At 37.9% G+C, this 20770-nt stretch overlaps 4 protein-coding genes across 5 annotated transcripts; 3 read left to right on the forward strand and 1 right to left on the reverse strand.

Moving 5' to 3' along the window:
* Positions 1–356: 356 nt before the first annotated feature.
* Positions 357–2264, forward strand: LOC119076378 (tubulin beta chain-like). Of its 2 annotated transcripts, XM_037183096.1 has the most exons (7): positions 357–465; positions 519–721; positions 777–1043; positions 1105–1353; positions 1414–1585; positions 1656–1790; positions 1849–2264. In XM_037183096.1, the coding sequence occupies exons 2-7, from the start codon at positions 548–550 to the stop codon at positions 2190–2192; spliced, it is 1341 nt and encodes a 446-aa protein (XP_037038991.1). In that variant the 5' UTR covers positions 357–465; positions 519–547; the 3' UTR covers positions 2193–2264. The 2 variants fall into 2 exon arrangements, with proteins under 2 accessions (XP_037038991.1, XP_037038990.1); XM_037183095.1 differs by having other exon boundaries at positions 414–721.
* Positions 2265–2395: 131 nt separating this feature from the next.
* Positions 2396–3768, forward strand: LOC119075593. Its single transcript, XM_037182063.1, has 3 exons — positions 2396–2499; positions 2712–2858; positions 3423–3768. Exons 1-3 carry the CDS (start codon positions 2396–2398, stop codon positions 3766–3768), a joined length of 597 nt encoding a protein of 198 aa, XP_037037958.1.
* Positions 3769–5241: 1473 nt separating this feature from the next.
* Positions 5242–11821, reverse strand: LOC119076382 (trans-1,2-dihydrobenzene-1,2-diol dehydrogenase-like). Its single transcript, XM_037183101.1, has 6 exons — positions 11728–11821; positions 8751–9286; positions 8546–8600; positions 8296–8487; positions 8182–8224; positions 5242–5534 (listed from the first exon to the last, which is right to left on the reverse strand). Exons 2-6 carry the CDS (start codon positions 9242–9244, stop codon positions 5320–5322), a joined length of 999 nt encoding a protein of 332 aa, XP_037038996.1. The 5' UTR covers positions 9245–9286; positions 11728–11821; the 3' UTR covers positions 5242–5319.
* A 3348-nt stretch (positions 11822–15169) lies between these two features.
* LOC119076370 (myosin heavy chain, non-muscle-like) lies at positions 15170–17202 on the forward strand. Its single transcript, XM_037183078.1, has 2 exons — positions 15170–15325; positions 15399–17202. The coding sequence occupies exons 1-2, from the start codon at positions 15264–15266 to the stop codon at positions 17179–17181; spliced, it is 1845 nt and encodes a 614-aa protein (XP_037038973.1). The 5' UTR covers positions 15170–15263; the 3' UTR covers positions 17182–17202.
* Positions 17203–20770: the final 3568 nt, after the last annotated feature.

Genomic DNA, 20770 nt, shown 5'->3' on the forward strand with positions numbered 1-20770 from the left:
AGAAACAAGAACAAATCAGAAAAACAATTTTGAGCACAATTTACTATTTTCAAAAAAAATCTAGGGCACGTACGTCTTCTGGCTCTATCATATCATGTTAGTTTTACTATTTATCATCTAGATAAAACTATAACAAATACAATTTTGATGAGGTCGCTCGAAAATACGTTATTTGGAGAAGGTCCATTTCTATCTGTGACGGTGGGTATGGTCATGTGGGGTGTTGTACATACAACCATACATAAGCTAAATATTTTATAGTACCTTCAACTGTAAGTGAGCTTAATAGTGAAATGATTGTGGTCATAGAAAAGTGCTACTAACACTGAAGAAATCGTATACATCAATAACTCGATGAAACTCCTCAAAATTTGCAGCACAATTAAAGAATGCTGAATTTCTATAACAAACATTTTCCGATCGTAGTAAGTGCTGCAGAAAAGAAATAGTTTCCATTTTCATAAGTTGCAAATTCATTGAACGGGTTGGTCATAAGCTCAATTATTTCGTTATCCCAGACATAAAGAGTGGAAAAATAAAATAGAAAATGCGTGAGATCGTTCATATTCAAGCTGGCCAGTGTGGCAATCAAATTGGATCAAAATTTTGGGAGGTAATTTCCGACGAACATTCCATTGATGCAACTGGGACGTATGGAGGAGACAGTGATTTGCAGCTGGAGCGCATTAACGTTTACTATAACGAAGCATCTGGGGGAAAGGTTTGTGGTTGCGCTTACGGAATGTGAACGAGAAAGAAAATTGTAAAAATTTCAGTATGTTCCACGTGCCGTTTTGGTCGATTTGGAACCTGGAACAATGGATTCCGTTCGATCGGGACCATTCGGTCAAATCTTTCGTCCTGACAATTTTGTATTCGGCCAGTCTGGTGCCGGAAATAATTGGGCCAAAGGACACTATACCGAAGGCGCAGAGCTGGTCGACTCTGTATTGGATATCGTACGTAAAGAAGCCGAAGGATGCGATTGTCTGCAAGGATTTCAATTAACGCATTCACTCGGTGGAGGCACTGGATCGGGCATGGTAAATGAAACCTTCTTTGTACAATTTTATACACAGTCGTTACTGACTTTCTCAAACTCAGGGTACGTTGCTCATCTCAAAAATCCGTGAAGAATACCCAGACAGAATTATGAACACGTTTTCTGTTGTACCATCACCAAAAGTATCCGATACGGTTGTCGAACCTTATAACGCAACATTGTCTGTGCATCAATTAGTAGAGAACACGGATGAAACGTTTTGTATCGATAACGAGGCCCTGTACGACATCTGCTTCCGTACGTTGAAGCTTACGACGCCAACATATGGTGACCTCAATCATTTGGTATCGGTACGTTCTGGTGCCGCATAGCTTTATTCGGGTATAATCTACAAATCAAATGGTTTATAGATGACGATGTCTGGTGTGACCACCTGTCTCCGTTTCCCCGGTCAACTGAATGCTGATTTACGGAAGTTGGCCGTAAATATGGTTCCATTTCCACGTCTTCATTTCTTCATCTGCGGTTTTGCGCCACTTACATCGCGTGGATCTCAGCAGTATCGCGCTCTAACTGTTCCAGGTATCTAACTTCGGTTATAGTCGCTACTCGCTAGCAGATTCTAAGAAATCATCAAATTTTTCGATTTCAGAGTTGACTCAACAAATGTTTGATGCAAAGAACATGATGGCTGCGTGCGATCCACGCCATGGTAAATATCTAACTGTGGCGGCAATCTTCCGGGGCAGAATGTCCATGAAAGAAGTGGACGAACAGATGCTCAATAGTAAGTTAGAAATAATTTGACCCAGCAATCTCTCGCACCACAAACATTGTCTCCGTAGTTCAAAACAAAAATTCTGGGTACTTCGTCGAATGGATTCCGAATAACTGTAAAACGGCCGTTTGCGATATTCCTCCACGCGGATTGAAAATGTCGGGTACATTCATTGGGAATTCGACGGCAATTCAGGAGTTGTTCAAACGTATTTCGGAGCAATTTACGGCAATGTTTCGCCGAAAGGCGTTTTTGCATTGGTACACGGGCGAGGGAATGGATGAAATGGAATTCACGGAGGCTGAAAGCAATATGAGCGATTTAATTTCGGAATATCAGCAATATCAAGATGCTAATGCTGATGCAGAAGATGAGGGTGAATTCGATGATGAAGAGGACGTAAAGCCATAAATTATTTGTGTTTTGTCAATTTCAAGCTACCGTTAAAATGAATTCCGAATAAAAATTCATTTTACGAATCAACTTGATTTTCGTTAATTCCTTTTTAATTTCTCGGCTCGTAATTATTCAGTCCGCGTTTTAGGTGGGTATGGAGAGAGATTTACTGCTACAAGAGTCATTATTATCTTGAAATCACTGCAATTACTTCATAAATGATTGATGGTTCACAGATATGGGAGACGTTCTCTGCGTTAGCATATAAAGCCTTCAAAAAGCTAAAATACGCAGACAAAGTTCACACGACTGGTAAGCTTCAGTATAAACAAAAATGGAATATCGGAAACATTCGAAGAAACGGAATGATAAGTCTCCACTATCTTTTCGTCAAATGGTGTTCGAATACTTGAGTTGGTCTAAGGTACAGGGATATAGTTTGATCGTGCAAACGGATAGACCGTTGTACGAAAGATTGCTGTGGATTGTAATTACTGCTTTTGGAATTGCTATAACAATTTACCTCGTGATCAGTTCATACGTTACATTCTTGGAATCACCCACAGTTACCAGTGAGTCACCAATAAAGACCCCGATTTTAGAACTCAATTTTCCAGCGGTTAGTGTATGCAATGCTAATCGAATCAGCCGACAAGCATTGGTGGAGTATTCAAGTTTTATGTGAGTTTTAACCTTTCACTGACGACAATCAGTGATAGGAGATGATAGCCGTATGTAACATGTCACAGATTCTCAGTAGTTACCACCGAATTCTTTTCGTTCGAGCAGTCTAAACGCTACACAAAATCAAAGCCAAAATATTGGTCGGACTATTAACGAGGTTTTCGAAAATTTATTGACAATAGGTCAAATGTACACGATGGAGTCCAGTGACGATGACTTAAGTAAAATGGAAGAAATTCATGCTGTGATGAATAATGTGTATGGAGGGAGTTACTCAGTTTATGAAATAATGTTGCTGGTAAATCGGTGCAACCGTCGTTGAAGTCCTCAATTGTATGTTCTTTACAACTGTTTCAGTTGGCTCCAAAATGTAGTGATATTCTTAAAGCTTGTAAGTGGCAAGGACATCACGTTGAATGCTCAAAAATATTTACTACCCGTAAGACATTTATGGGCCCTTGCTGCACTTTTAACTACCGACGACCGATTTCTTCTATCCTGAAGTAAGACTATCACTTCTCGAATTTTTATCTCGGCGCAGTAACGTTTTTCTTCTTGAAGAAATCAACACAATTTCAACCATACCATTCCAACTTTCAAAGCCCCGGAACGAGTGAACAGTCACGGATCCAATTTCGGATTGACATTTTTGGTTGATAATCAGTTACAGGACTATGTGTTCACCATGAATGCATTCATCGGAACAGTTGTATTGATATTCGACGCAAACGATTTTCCGGATCAGTTAAGCGGAGCGGTCAGAGAGAAAATCATTTCACCACAACAAGAAGTGTATCTGTCGTTAAATCCCACCTTGATCCGAGGTTCGAGATCGATGAAAACATTTGAGATCAGTTCTAGGAACTGTGTTTTCAACGACGAAATAAATTTGGTGTTCGCCAAGTGAGGGATAAAATTCCAGTCCTCTATTTCATAACGATCGTTACTTTATTTCCGTTCCAGCTTCTACAGTTTAAGCGAATGTCTGTTAACCTGTCGTATTTCCAATATTATTGAAACGTGTGGCTGCACTCCACCACAATTTACAAATCTATTCAATTCGTCTTCCTGTACGTTCAAGGACCTAGCATGCCTAACTCACTGGCGCATCGTTTGGATCAATTTTGAGTCGCATACCGCAAACGATGGCCATTGTCCGGCATGTTTACCGAAATGCAATCGCTTACAGGTAAATTTCATGTTATTGTTCTGTCGTGTATGTAGAGTGAATGATTGCTTCATCTTATCCAAAGCACGTGGTGCACACATCGAATTCGAATTTTGATCCACACGAAGCCAAAGACCGATCTCTCTATTTGGAATTCACGTTAGTGTTCGACCATTCTCTGCACAACTTAACATTTTGATCAATTTCAATTCTCTTTCAGAAATTGTACCGACATTACCGACCACAGCATAGTGTACGTCAACTTCGGTACAGATAGAGTCACGGAATACGAACAAACGGCTAGCTATGTTTGGTATGAACTATTAGGTATGCATTGGATGATACAAATTATAGCTCCAGAAACCATAGGCTTTACGTGCAGCTCCTGCATGCGGAATCCTCTTAAAATCCAAAGTGTCTGCAAACTTCTAAAATCTCTGACACACGACGTGAGTAAGTGTGATCTTAGACGGTGCGTGAATCTACCGACTTTCGTAAACTTTTCGTTCAGTGAACGCTGCGAAATACCAATTTTTCAGCGGAAATCAATTATATCGAACCTATTCCATCCAATAGATGTACTAGCCCATGAAAGCTGAGCAAATCTTTACCTTGCCACTTGTTTGTCAAACTAAGCAAAGCTACCAGAACGATAAGAGTGAATAATTTCAAATATTTTTACGAATTCCTTTAAAGCGACCCTTGGATCGGTGGGCTGTTTATCACTGGGCGCAACTATGGTCAGCATCATTGAAATTATCTATTTCTTCAGCGGTAAGTTAGGTGCAGTATGGGTTCGAAATCGATTCCGTAATTTTGGTATAGGTCGTCCAAAATTCGAGTACGTCAATTGATTTGCTTTGCGTTCATCGCGTTGTGTTTAGGCAACTTAATTTTGCACACCCGCCCTGAACAAAAATAAAGTTTTACCGAAAATGCACCCAAAAATTGATTGCTGTTCTAAATAGAGGGACCCTAGAGGAGTTCAGATGCTTCCTCACACCCATACAACTAAGGAAAAAATTGTATGGGCTGGGGAAGCATCTGGTCCAGCTTAACGGACCATCGTTTTGAACTCCTCTAGGATCCTTCTATTCAGAACAGCGATCAATTTTTGGGTGCATTTTCGGTAAAACTTTATTTTTGTTCAGGGCGGGTGTGTTTGGTTTTCGAAAATTGCACCGTTAAAAAAAATCCACAGACAATGCTAAGTTCTCACTTACAAAAATATATTGACGTTGTCAACATGTCATGACACGAACAAAAAATTAACATATTTTCAATTTTTTTTTATGCATCGGCCGAATACACGACTCCGATCTGTTTGCGAATTTCATCTTCAATATTGGCAATAATTAAACTTTCGTTATGCGACACAATTGAACTCTGAATCAATCCATTCTGGATGCATTGTCGCACTTCCTCTGCCTCATATCGCAAGCCACTGCTGTTCACAAAATTGTATTTATGTTTTCCTTCCGGCAAAGGCCACGTCTTCTTTACACTGTGGTGATTACAGTTTGCCATTGAATTGTCAAGCATCAAGTAGCCTGTGATCCAGCCTATATATACCATGTACAATGCGTCAATAAATCATAATATTCCCGGCCTTGGCCGAAGACACATCTACTGAGTTTCATTAGTAGATCTGTATTAGTTGACTGTAGACTTTCTATATGGTTGAGATTAGCTCCCATATAATTGGTGACCCCAACAAAAGTTCACGTTAAAAAACCTCTGAACAAAATTAAAAGAAATTTCAGCTAACAATAGCACTGAAATCTTCTTATGAAAGACCAAATTGGCACAATTCTAAGAAATTGTGGATCCAATTTGCACTGTTCGTAATAAACGTTCAGTGGAATGTACCAATAACAAATAAAAAAGTGCCCACGAGCACCACAGTCGTCAATTAAATTTAAAATATCACGAAATAATACATCTATACTTCGGTCGACAACATCCTAAAATTGTGTTTTTCAATTATGAAAACCAATTCAAAATTTAGTAACAAATTGTACTTTTAAGCATAAAAACTAGGTTAATCCACTAGTTAAGCTCAAAAAGTAAATTTAGATTTAAGACTTAGTTTTAGCACAAATATTTTGGCTAAAATGTTGTCGACAAACTACCGTAACTATAACATCTAGTTACAAGAACTACAGTCAACCAAAAATAAAATTTTTTGGCCTAGAAATATGGTTAAACAACCAATTTCATAAAAATTACAAATCAACGTTTAGTGAAACTAAATAGTTTGATCAGAGGAAACCATTTCCTGAGAATTATTCACGAAAAACGATACATCGAAACTTATCAACGACACTTTCCACCAACCTCGATTACGCGGTTGGGATGTCCACCTCAAAATGGGTGCGTTGCATCACTGTGAAAAAGATAAGGTCTTTTCGTTTCTCGTACAAAACTCTAAAAAAAGTTTCAAAGAATAATTCAACACTTCAAAATTAAAAACAATTTTTCGGAAAAAAACATCCAAAAAATTCTTCTGACAAACACCAAAGAATCAAGTATTCCCTCATTACAATTATAGAACGATTTGCAACAATCGCTAATTCTAAATTAGTCCAATCACCCGGCTCAGCGTTTCGAAAATTAAGCTCTACGCCTATCCGTCTTGAGAATAATCTTTCGTGATTAACTCATAAACGACGGAACCGTTTAAGCAAAACCGAAGCGTGTCGAGGATTGAAACTTTTTGTTTCTTAAAGTTGTAATCGAAAATACTTGATACATGAAAATTGATCCAATGAGTTATCCATTGTGCGATAACACATCCTTTTTCCATGTAAACTAGTTTCACAAGTTCTTACCATCATAGAACGTAAAGAATAAAAAGTCATCGTGTATAAATTCAACACCCTTGAATTGACACACAACAAATTCAAGTTCACGAATGACATAAATTACAAAATCTGATATTAAACCACTAAACCGGCGCCAATAGGTTAAAACTCATTGACCGTAGAATCGTACAAACGTACATACAACCGTTCAATGAGTCACATATATAATATCAGTCGAAATGTACATGACAATTATACTGCCTAAAGTCTGCTACCACAGACAGCTATAACCATCTAATATAAGTACATTTCGTGCAGTGCGTATTCCTGCAAATTAAATGGCAGTAAAAAAGCTCCACAACAATTGGAATAAAATTTAAAAAAATTAAAATTATTCCGGAATGTTTCGTGCTGTCATATATTCAAATAACATTCCACGTAGAATGAGACAAGCACCAAACACCGTCTATCAGACTTAAGACAACAACACTTCATTTTTCGCCCATTAAAAACTGTAAAAATAGCAGTTAAATGAATGACATCTTGTCATTTTCCGGGTAAAGCCGTGGACAATGTCATTTCACGAAATTATGAGGTTGTACGATCTCTTAATCTGAATTAATTTGAAATTAAATAAAGAGTTGGAAACATAACCAATCTTCCAACATCGGAGAAAATTCATCTTCATCCGAAATAAAATCATTTTCGAGATAATCTGTTTCAAAATTAAACCCAAATTTAAACAGATCCAAAATTCGATATAATGAATTCTCGAATCAAATCTTATTAGATTGTCACCAATCTAATCAAGACACAAAATTTCAAAGTAACAAAACTTTCGAAAAACCAACTGTTTTCACAGCTATTAGGTAACCTTATGGATCCTACCGCTATGAAACAGATTCAAAATTTTCAAAGTACCTCACGTCATACACCGGTTACCAACATTCAAATGGTTTTGGACACACAACTCGACAAGCAAGCGACTTCAGAAATCACTCAAACCCGAACATCCGTGGCTCCAACCAATCCACCACATCAAATCCCTATCCAAACACAAGTTATGGTCCTGCTGTGAAATCTCGTCCCAAATCCACGTGACACAGACGATCGACTTGGACCAACAAAATTTCTTCAAAGGGGGAAGTATCTGTGGTGATCACAGTTTGCCATTGAATTGTCAAGCATCAAGTAGCCTGTGATCCAGCCTATATATACCATGTACAATGCGTCAATAAATCATAATATTCCCGGCCTTGGCCGAAGACACATCTACTGAGTTTCATTAGTAGATCTGTATTAGTTGACTGTAGACTTTCTATATGGTTGAGATTAGCTCCCATAACACCATCAATGTCAACGAGAATTGGGGGACTCCAAAAGTCTGGTAGCTGCAAAAAACGAAAGTATTTCATTCTCCTCAACTGGAGTATTCAAACGACCATAATGGCGAATCACTTACAGTTATAGTGCCTTTGGTTCCCTTAATTACAGCCTCATTAACCAATTTGGTTGTTGCGCTCGTTTCGATTGAAGCAAAAGAATTGTCCGAATAGGTCAATGTTGCTTTCATGGTCATGTCGACCCCATCAGAATTAAGTGTGCCAGTAGCTTCTATCTTTTTCGGCGGTTGTTGGAAAACCCATTGGCAAATCTATTCCAATGGAACATTTAATGGGAATTGAACGCACGATAAATTAATTGTAACTCACTTGAATAGTGTAAACGCCCAAATCCAAAATCGTCCCGCCACCGAGCTCCTTTTTGCTGAAATATTTGATTTAAAAAAAAAGAGTTCCAGTCGCTACAATGAACAAAGTGTATTGGATCATCGACACTACACACCACATATTAATAAATGACCTTAGCTTAGATTTCAAATTAAATCGACGAAACGAACAAAATTATTTAACTTACGCTAAACGATCAACGTCATCCAAAGGAAATCCAAACGAACAGTGAACTTCTTGAATTTCACCCAACATCCCGTTGTTGATTTGCTTTCGCAAGTACTGATATGACGGGAAGAATCTGGACCAAATTGCCTCCATTAGAAACAACTTTTTCCGTTCCGCATACGCAACCAATTTCTTCACCTCCTTCTCGTTCATGCACAGGGGTTTTTCGCAGAGTACATGCTTGCCATTTTCTAACATCAGCATAGCCACTGAATAATGTTGCGGATTCAAAACGCCAATATACACAACGTCGACATTCGAATCGTTAGCCAGCTCCTCGTAGCTGCTGTAGTATTTGTCGATGTTATGCAGTTCAGCGAATTCTCTGGCTCGATTTAGGTCACGAGCGCCAACAGCAACTACGTTGTGGTCGTTGTCGGAAAGGGTGCCTACAGCATTAACGAAATCGTGGGAGATTTTTCCCGCAGAAGCTATTCCCCATTTTAGTGGCATTTTCGGTAGTAATTACGAATTGAACTGGTCTACAGAAAACGACTGAAATAAAGTGGAAATTTTTGCATTATCATCACGATAATTTATTACGAAATTCAATTTATGGCAAAATTACGATTACGATTAGTGTGATTATGAATTGCGAAACACAGATAATTTCCTTTCAATCTCGCGTGCAACAATTTTTTATCTCTCAAATACAAATATTTACGTCTAAATTTTTCTACTAATTTACTTAGATTAGCACGATGTTACTATTCAGTTATAAATAAAAGGTTCAGTAGTTGGCTGAATTACTAATAGCGACTACTTCGTACATCTTTTGAAAATAGAAATTGACTACTTATGGATTACTATTGTTGAACTATGTAGCTTCGGCTGAATAAAACACCAGGACTTGGTTAACAAATTGTAGAAAGATTTATTGACAAACGTACCCTACGATGATCGGTACAAGACTAATCATGATTAGCCACGGTGAACAGACAAATGGTCAGTTGCGCTAACGATAAATGCAATGTTGACAAATTTATTTCAACAGCCCCACTATTTGTTAACATCGCAAAAAAATTTAAACAAGAAAAATGAAACAAAATGCAACCAATTCACTGCAATTTCCCCTATTCAAACAAATCGCAACCAGTTCACTGCAATTTTACTGTAGCAATAATTGTAACCAATTCACTACAAAAAATATCAAAAAATTTCTGCTTAATAACAACCAATTCACTGTTAAAGCGCATCACCCCTTCGGGCAGCAAAATGACCAGCCCTCTCATTAGTATCTACGACCTTTGGTTTTGAAGCAATTTTGTCCGGACAGCTTTTTGCAAAATGGCCGACCTCTCCACAGAAATGGCATCTGAAGTTGTTCGTTCCTTTTTTCGTTGCCTTAGAAAAAAACGCTTCACCATTCTCGTCGTTAGAATCGAATCTTGTCTCTTGCAATAAGAGTGTCTTCACCCCTTCAGTTGCAAGTTTCTCCGATGAATTTTCATACGCCATGACTAATGGGGTGAATTCATTTGGCAAACCAGCCAACATCAACGACGCTATGATTTCATCATCCAATTTCAATCCAGTCTTTTTCACTTTCAGTGACGTCATTTCATTTCATTTCATTTCATTTATTTCAGTTTAAATGCGAATATAAATACAAAAAAACGTCTGCGTAGCTCTAGTGTGTCATTGTCACACGATTTATGTAATCCTCCATCGACGCACAATCAGACAATTTCAGTTGGACCAGTTGCTTAAGTAATCCCACTTTACGACACAAACCGCTATCCTCAAACGCTGTTTGAAGAGCTTTCCAGGCGTCTTTCGCCGACGTTGTTTCAGCTATGTACGAGTAAACATCTTCATTGATCAGTAAACTCACTTCGGACCACGCCATCAAATCCGCATCCTTTTTTTCGCTTGTGGCGTCTCCCGCTAAACCATTCTCAATACACGACCACGCCTTTTTGATGACTAGGTACGACTTCGCTGAAATCTTCCATGTGTCGTAATTCTCGCGACCCTTTAGCTTTGGAAATCGGTTTGTTTCGCTTGCCATATCTTTGATTTATGTTCACGCAAAAAATTCCAGGTTTGTACAGATGTTCCAACAGTTTCGTGTGTCGATCAAAATGTCAGATTGCAGATTGATATACCGCATTGAGTCTTATTGTTTTGTTTGCAATGAAATTCAATGTTATCACAAACCAGCAAACAAAGTACCGCTACGTCCTTGACGCCAATGAAAAAATTTTGTTCACTTTTCCCGCGTGCTCAAAAAAACGGCTATTTCTCTATCAAACAAAATGTTTTACTGGGTAACGATAGCTAGCATTTCCTCTTAGCTCAGGACGGATTTATTGTCTTTCGACCCAGCGCCGTGTTATCTCGCTGTTACCTTCAAATAACGTTACCGAGCAATATTTTGTCTGATTCACTTCCAAGAAAATTTGCACAATGAAACACCAACAAAAATATTTCACCGTTGATTGACTTCACAATAAAACTTTTATTTTACTTTACGTTACTGGGCTTCATAACCTGTTGAACTATGTAGCTTCGGCTGAATAAAACACCAGGACTTGGTTAACAAATTGTAGAAAGATTTATTGACAAACGTACCCTACGATGATCGGTACAAGACTAATCATGATTAGCCACGGTGAACAGACAAATGGTCAGTTGCGCTAACGATAAATGCAATGTTGACAAATTTATTTCAACAACTATCACCTATTTACATTTGCTAATAGAGATAGCCGAGTAGAGAGTATATTATTGTGATAGACTTAGATTTTGATGTTTCAGAAAATCAACAATTTTATCACTCCTTCTAAAGTGCCTTTTCAATGATATTCAGAAATTACCCAGTACTTTCTGTTTTAACAACACACTGTACAGCAAACAATTTTCTTAAATATTGTTTTTCAATAAGGAAATATCAACACCGAATAAGATAATGTTCTGAATTGTAAATAGTTACTTACATTAATAGAAAACTTTTGAAATTTTCCGAAGGACGTGAAATGATAACAAAACGTCTTGCCGGCACAATTTATTATGTTACTTTAATGACACAGTCTGACAATTTAATTTCGAATGAATGAAATGAAATTGGCGCGAATCCGTTCAAAAACAAACCTTAGCGTTCTCTTGGAGACGACAAACTGTCCTGTTAAATCTGTTGCCTATTGTTTGATAAAAAATCTTGTACGTCATTTATTTTACCATTCATTGTACTGTAGGTCATCGCTTATTTTTGTCGTTTATGCCAGAGACTTTTATTATTTATTATAACTTAAACCCGAGAGATTTTTAAGACATCTTTTCTCATATTACAAAATAACTCAGAGGGATACTAAATAATCAGTAATTTATGAAACACATTGCAGACTTAGTCTTCATATAACGAGCATGGGACAGAGTTCTGCTTCTAGGCCCGACATTCTTATGAAGGAACATTCACCATTTAACCGAGCAACTTTTAGCATAGAGTTACACTCTATAACTCTATGACTTTTAGGTATGATAACATATTCATCAGATCAGCAGATCAGCATGGAATGTTATATACGCACTTTCGGTTCAAATTCGACAAAGCATGCTCGTCAAACAAACAGCGCTGGATCGCCACTCGCACTTATAATTTACAGTAGGTTATAGGTTTCTTCCATCGTACGGTAAAAACGAATTTTGACAGGCCGAAAACAACCGACCGTCATCCACAGAAGCAAACATAACCGCAACTTAAACAAATTTGTTCATTAAAACTTCAAAGTGAGGTTGTGTAGGCTTCTCTGTGGATGACGATTGACATTTTGAACGACCTTGGAAGAGACCTATTGCCAAGGTAAATTTAGTGTGGAGTTAATGCCATTCAGACGCGCGGCATAGCATATAAGTTGGATGTCTTTGCCATCTTTTTTTTGAAATAGGCGACTATGATTTACTTGTTTTTCACAAAATATTTTTGCTATCTCACAACAGAAGGGAGGAGATGGCGTTTGTATCGAACTGTCGTGCCACCGCTCATCTGATTCGAATATGGCATTACCTCCGGCTATAATATGGCATTACCTCCACATTATATCTACCTTGGTTATTGCAACAAACTCAAGGTGTTAAGGAATCTCACGCCGCGTCATTCACAATAATTCACAAAAAGACATCTTCCTTATGACGCGGCGCGAGATTCCTAGCAACCATTTTTCGCTATCTCACCAGATGGCTCAATTCCATTTTTTTTTGTTTTTAACGAGTGAACGAGATGGCGTTTGTATCGAACTTTCGTGCCACCGCACATCTGATTTGGTTATATATGGCGTAAACCTTGTAGGTCAAGACTTGCTAATTCCGATTAGCATGCAGCACTCATCCATGAATATTTGGGTCCTCCAACGGCCTTGCACAGATTGTGGAACTCAAAAGGTCGCTCGTATTCAGATGTAAGACCTTTACTACCTCTCAACGTTGTACTGCACAAAGCAAGCCAGCCTATCCTTGCCTATGATAAAGCTCATCTGGACGAGGTTCCATAAATACATCTAATTCAGCTAGTACAGATTATCTGATGTGTGGATGATCATTGATCAAGTTCGTAAAATCCTGTGATGAACAACATAGACTATAATCACTTGGTTTTAAATTCATTTAATTTAAATTTTTAATTCTATTTTACATTTAGCTACTTAACTTAATTTTAAATATTTTCCGTTATAAAAATCTCACACGTTGTTGATCGTAAAAGAAATATTATTTTTTTTTTGCATTTGGAATCGCTAAATTTATTTACCTGCTTCCGGGTTGCATGATTATTTTGTATTTATTTGCTGCATTGCATTTATATATTAACTTACAACTAAGTTCTTTCTATATCAAAATATACAAAAAAAGGAATTTTTTTTATAATATTTTGTACTGAAAATCATAAGCACAATCTGTAAAGCCGTTGTCGCGATTCAATCACAGCATCATACTGTAACCAATAAGATGCCTCGGAAGATGCAAATTATATTTGTGAAAATTAATACTGTGGACGTGGACTATGTATTGGTATCATTGCTTATTTTTGGAATTAAATTCTAAAAAATTCCCTAAAATAATCGAATTTATTACAGGAATTTTTAAAGAATTTTCAAGAATTTAAATCCAACAATTGGCAATGATTGGTATAGTATTAACGGACTAAGTTCCCAATTGTACATTTTTATGTTGACCAGTGTAAAGTTTGAAGCCAGCGTCGAAGACAAGGGTTATTTATAACTACTGGTCGAAATAACACAGTCCAAGACTTGGACTCCAAGTTATTTCACTCGTGGAACCCAGATAAAATGCATATTAACGCAAATGACAGATAATGAATCATTTACGTGCTGTGTTGCAAGTAAAGTAATTTGCCAGAATGGGTCGTTTCCATAAGCCATGGCCAAATAATTATTGTTTACGAAATGTTCATAAAAGCGTTGAGGTTATGGCTCTGTGGAGGCCTATAGTGTTGCTCAATTTTCTAGTGTAGGTTATTTAGAGTTTTGTATTTTGTGCCCAGCTCCGGCGTAAAAACACAATAGACTTTAGATATCGGAGGTGTCTCTCTGTGAAACATTTGAGACCTAAATTTTTGACAGGACATGAGTGAGATTGTTGAAGATTTTCTTTAAATAATTAGTAAGTCTATGAAAAAAAAATTGAAAAAAACGAGAAAATATAAGTAACTTTCACGAATTTTCTGAGATTTTCTCAATTTTCTCAAATTTTCACGATTTTCACAAAATTCATGAATTTTCACAATTTTCTTGAATTTTCATAAACTTTCTCAAATTTTCACAAAATTCATGAATTTTCTCAAATTTTCCTTAATTTTAACAAATTTCTTGAAATATTTTCGCGAATATAGGCACTGCCGACAACTTCCGGTTCAGAGTTGCCCCATACCCGTATTTGGACACCAATTTGAATTTTCAACGACGAAGCCCATCAAATACACTATCAAATAAAAGTCGACGAACAGATGTTTTTCATATTTGGTAATGTAACAATTTGGCATCGTGGGCTAGTGATCGAGAGCATTTCAATAGATGAAATTTTCGATCACGTTGTTAATGAAAATTTTGGTTCAATGAAGTGACAGAAGACCGAGTTGCCGACAACGTCAATCAGTGACATTTCCGAAAAATATCGCTCAAATCCGCATCTATTCGGCTCTCAACGCTTTTGGCCAATGATATTTTTCGAACAAATTAGTAGTAAATTGTGTGGCTGCACCCTCAACGTAGTCACAACGCAGATTGGTTGAAACGTAATCTTCATTTTTTATTTACACTGGAAAATAATTTTTAAAATTTTTGTATTTGCTAACCGCCAAATTCAAAATCTAGTACGCTGGGTTCAGAGCGAAGTGAGCGAAGCGACAATTATGTTGCCCGCCATTCTGAATGTCATTCATCAAATTAATTTAAAAGAAAACGAACGTCTAGGTTGTAAGTTTTATTCATTTTAAGAAGCAAAATCAACGCTATAAGTCATGGACCGACGACAAACACAGGAAAATACGAAGGAAAAGGCGGTCCCGCGGCCATCAAACAGGTAATTGCATGAAAAAAATTCCACAATAAAACAAAAACAGATTTTCAATGTCGATTGAATTCGTCTTTAACAGAATCAGTCGATTGGCCCAACCGCGAAATTATTCGGCCACGCCGCATTCGCTAAGACGAAACCGTTCATCGTCTCATGAAAATGTTTCACAATACAATCGACAAGTACAAAAGAGATCCCGAAGCACCTCAGTCGCTCCACGTATTCCTAGTGAAACACCAGTTCGGCCACCTTTTGCACGATCATTGTCGTTGTTATTTACACCAGCATCGACAAACAGAAGCGTCGCTTCGACCAGCAGAAGTTCTACATTGAGGAGAAGTGATGACGAGCAGACGGCACGTATTCTCGATGTTTTACGCAACCATTTCGGACCAACGTTTCTATCCGGTGGGCTGCAGTCGATGTCAGCGAAACAATTCGTCGAGATAATTAGGTTTTTTGCGCAGAGTATCACTGGTAATAAAGTGGCCATACATGACAACAACGTTGATGATGTTAAACTTTTCGCCGATTATATCGAATATCCACATCAGATGAACAAGTCGTGGTTCAAGGCACCAACCGTTTCGATTGCTTACGAACGTAATGTTGAATTTTTGGACTGGCTTTGCAGTTTTATCGTCATTGATGATGATAGCACCAGCATCAACGATTACATAGAATACAAAGATACCGAATCGGATAGTCTGATCAATCAACAATTCGTCGCCAGTTTCGTCGGAGATTTGAAAATCGGTTTTGCCATTTGGAGTGATCGAACAGAGGAATTCGATGGATGGAAATTGAAATGGATTCGGGAGATGATTCATACTAAGACCGGTTTGGATGACATTGATGATTCCATCGGTCGCATTCAAAGCGAGTACACAATGATGCAAACGGAGGAAATGACGTTCGGAAATGAGCATCTGTTGCAGACACAGCAAAAGAAGGTCGAAGAATTAAAGAAACAATTGGCGAAATTGCAAGACATTTGTCACGAAAAGGTTGTTGATGCACAAATGTATTCCGAAGAATTGAATTCTTTGACGTCGACAAACGAGCAACTTGAAAAAACAGTAAAGGAGATGAAGGAAACCATCAAGAACCAACCCGTATCAGCCGAAGACCGACAGAGCCGTATCGCCGATCTCACTCAAAAAAAGCATCTGCTCTCCGAAAAAAATATTTTTGTCAATTCTTTAAAGGCAGTTGCCGACGACAGTCAAGTGAAAATCGCTCGGTTAAAGCAACAGAAAACAAGTAAAATTTATGCTATCAATACGGTTGTACAAAAATTGTTTCAAATTGGCATTAATTTCGGCGATCTGACCATCGATCAGCTGTCCATCAGTGAAAATGATACCCAATCCAAAATAAAAGCGAAATTGGAATTATTCGCTCAAGTCAAAGAAATCATCAATAATCGGCGTACTGATATCCATAAATCGGTGAATGACACTCAGTCGCAGCTCAAGTCCATTTCGAACGAGCTATTTGTAGTGGAAAACGAGGTTTCATCGCTAAAGAAGCACCTTCAAACGAATGAAGTCCGATTACGGAAGGTGGAAGACGAAATTGTCGAGACGCAGTACAAAGCTGAGCAGCAGCAACATAAGCTGCAAGCAACTCTCGACAGGACGACGGATACCATCCAGAAAATAAAAATCAAAATTGAAAACAAAGAAAAAAATATTGAATCGTTGAAAGCAGAAAATAAGGCAATATTCGAGGGCATCCAAATGAAAACCGATGCAATGCTGAACGCTAAGAGAGAGCGCCAGGCGCGTTTAGCGGCAGCTGTTGCAGAACTGGAACAAGAAACCGAAGAACTGAAAAATATTGTGTACAAACTGAACTAAAACCCAAATCTATTAAAGTTACTTCTTTTACATTTATTTTCGTGCAGAATTACTTAATATTGCCCAAGAAAGTAGTTTACGACCATCTAATGACAGTCTGAGTGGTACTGAACCAAAATCAATTTTTTCAGTTTATTTTCTTTCGAGTTGAGTGACTCTGGTACAAACACATTCCTATAAAGGCAACTTTTTTGAACGAAGGTATGGCATGTGTGGTATCAATAGAAAGCTAAGTCTTCACGCTTTAACAAGAAAATGATTTTAGGCCCAAACAGTGCCGCTGGCTGGAAAGACCTCGGCACAATATCTGTTGGGTGTAAATGATAGCCCTTGGCCACTGCTTTGATGTAGTGTTAACAGATCTCGTGCCGATTCTTTTCCAAGATCTCCAGAGGTCGTCGAAAATTTTCATACTTTTGCTTCTATGCCGCTCCCAGTAGCTGCAAGAACCTCATCGTACATATATTTTGCAAGGTCCTCAATAGACCTTTAAATCTATATATATTTCACACAAGTCACCCCCATAATTTAGTAGCTATTCAGGAAAAATGATTTTTCCACCCTCAGGTCACCCATTGACATCATGCGCTCTCCTGACCAAACTATGACACCTATCGGAAAAAGTTGTTCCACGATTTTGTCGTACTAGTCCAACGATTAAATTAAACTATAGATCGCTGCAAAAAACGAGGGCATGAATCTCGATCGTTCGACGATTTCGCGAATTCACTCTTAATTTCGTCGATGAACGATTTTCAACGACTACAAGTTATTGCTCTAGTGTTACTAATAGTCGCGTTGAGCGTTTCTAATATATAAGAGGTGTTTGAAGCAAAGAAGTTGTAAAAGACGGCAACGAATGAAAAATGACTTTCGTGGCTAGTCCGTCTCATAAAACATAAGCTAACGTCGACCCGTACGAAACGCCTATTCGTATCGAAAGTCTTTACTATGCAACTCCTTTTCCTTTCCTCTCCTCTCATTTAAATTTATCTCTATACTACTGCTTGCAGCAATATTGAAAGTCCCGTCCGAAGTCGTATTCTATCAATAACTATAATGACAACAGTTGCACGTGGTATATAAATTGATCAGTCCTGTTCAACATTGACAAAAAGGCTGTGGTCATTTTCAGACTACCACTCTCTCAAAACTGAACAACTTTTCTGAAGAAACAAACTCTATATGCCCTACATACAGAGATACACAAATCGAGGGGTTGGTCACTCATGCATAAAAGCGTACACAGAGGCAGTATTCACTTCCACACTACCACTCTCTCAAAACTGAACCACTTTGCCCAAGAAACCAACTCTCTATATGCCTTACATACAGAGATACACAGATCGAGGGGTTGGTCACTCCTACATAAAAGTGTACACTGAGGCTGGGGACACTTTCAGAGTACCACTTTCTCAAAACTGAACAACTTTGCCGAAGAAACCAACGATCTGCGCCTCAAACATGCTGAAAAAACCTGCCTTCATTTTTCTTGCGAGTAGCTCCAAAATCACCTACTCTAAGGCCTCTATCTCGGCACCCGATGCTCAGATTGTTTTAATTTTTTTTTTCGTGAAAGCTACGACCCTCGAGGGATCAGTGGAAACAACTGATGATGGTTAGTTCTCACTAACCTCAGACCGCCACTGAATCCTGAGGTCGAAACAGCGTCTGTCCTTTTTGATTCACTTCACGTGATCCATGTGGGTAAGGGAAGAGTTTTCTGCTCTGTTTGTTCCTTAAAATCTATCTTAAATTATTGTTAACCTAATAGCCATGCGCTGTGGGTGAGTTCTACTGTTGCATTTAATCCGTTGCCAAATCGCAACGTATAAAAAACTTGGCAATAAGTGCCCTTTAGAACTGAAAAATATTGTGTACAAATTACCTGTCACATACGGCTATTCATCTGTTATCGATAACAACGACAAAAATAAATGACAAGATCTGGATAATGCGGTCTTTTATATAGTAAAAAACATGTTAACAGAATAGAAGTATTAGATTCGAAATCGAAAATTTATCAAGTTAAGTAGTAGACTCGATATAGATATAATAATAATATGCTTGCCGTCTGTAACTGGTTAACCGAAAGCATATTACACACAGGCCAACTTTTTTTTTAGATGTCTGTAGAAGTAAATGAATGGAACTGTGCATAGCGTAGACCTAAGTCTAAGCATTTTTTATAAAATAAATTGAATCCTAAACAATTCGTCTCGTCTACTCTGAAAATATAGAGCTTCTCCATTCGTTTCCACGCATTTATTATTAAACTCCTGTACTTCCTGTACTCCGAAAGTCATTTTAATTCACTAAATCAACTGGAGATTTGCATTTCGCATTACATTTACCGACCTCTGATCCAAACAAATGTTCGTGCATTGCTACCAACAGATTCGACTCGCAAGTGCTTCTTAATCGCTGCTACTAGCGACGTTAAAATTTAAAATTGATCGCTAATAGCGACCAGCGTTCAATAAAATCCAATTAGCGAGACAATTTCGCTAGTCGCTAATTAATTCGCTAATATAAAATGAATTGCACGGGTTTATTTAGTTCATCAAAAGAAAAATTCGCTATTATCGCGCTAATTTCAAATCTATTAGCGAAATCACTTAGCGACGCTAATATTTTTCCAAACTAGAATTAGCGTTAGCGTCGCTAAAAGAATTCATTAGCGAGCGCCGCCTTGTTAACGATGATAAACAAGCGTTGTTGCCGTTTTTACCATTGCAATCATTATGTGTGAAAAGAAATTCCTTGGGATTTTTTCATGCATCAGCTCTTATCTCTTTGTAGGTTTTACTAAGTTTTCTGGTTGTCGCACAATGCGTTGTGGTTGATTTTATTTACTTCAGTATCTTAAAGGGCTCGCAAGAAGAGGAACGATGAGGTTCTCTACAAAGATGTACTTTGCTGTGTTAATTTGTGTGTTTATTAAGTCAATATGCAGTCGAGATGTTGCACGGGACCTGACAAAACGATACAACGATAGCAAGATGAAATGCGAGAAAGATGGGAAAACAAAACCGGCATACCAATGCTCTGGAATCATTATGCGAGGTGTTCGTGAAATCCACAACAATCAATTGCAATTCGCTTGGAACTTTAAACCGTGAAACAGACAGAAAGAATCGTTTTCTGCAACGTTTCTGCGAAATGACACGCGATTTCTCAGCTTTCCTCTTGGTTACAACAGCGGATTCATTCTCTATCCGCCTCTGAAAACACCAAAGAAAAAGAACAGATACAAAGTTTATTGTGCATTTCCGTTAAATGGAAGTACTGATTCACGAGCTGGTCATGGCTGCGGAAAGTTTAATGGAGATCTAACTGGAACTAGTGGACATTGCGATAAGCAAGGAATTAATTCGTTTGAAAAATGGCTTTCACATTTCCAAAAGTTGGGGTCGAATCAGTGTGCTTTTGACATGACCATAAAAAGTGCGGCTACAGATTTTGCTATAGTAATTAAAGCAATAACTTATCTTCGAAGAAATTCTCCATCGCATGCGTATGCACATAATGAACTTTTATTTCATGGTTGGAACGAAGATAAGCCCAAGAATATGCCGATCGAGGCATT

Source organism: Bradysia coprophila, unplaced genomic scaffold (assembly GCF_014529535.1).
Source record: "Bradysia coprophila strain Holo2 unplaced genomic scaffold, BU_Bcop_v1 contig_232, whole genome shotgun sequence".
NCBI classification, from domain to species: Eukaryota; Metazoa; Arthropoda; class Insecta; order Diptera; family Sciaridae; genus Bradysia; species Bradysia coprophila.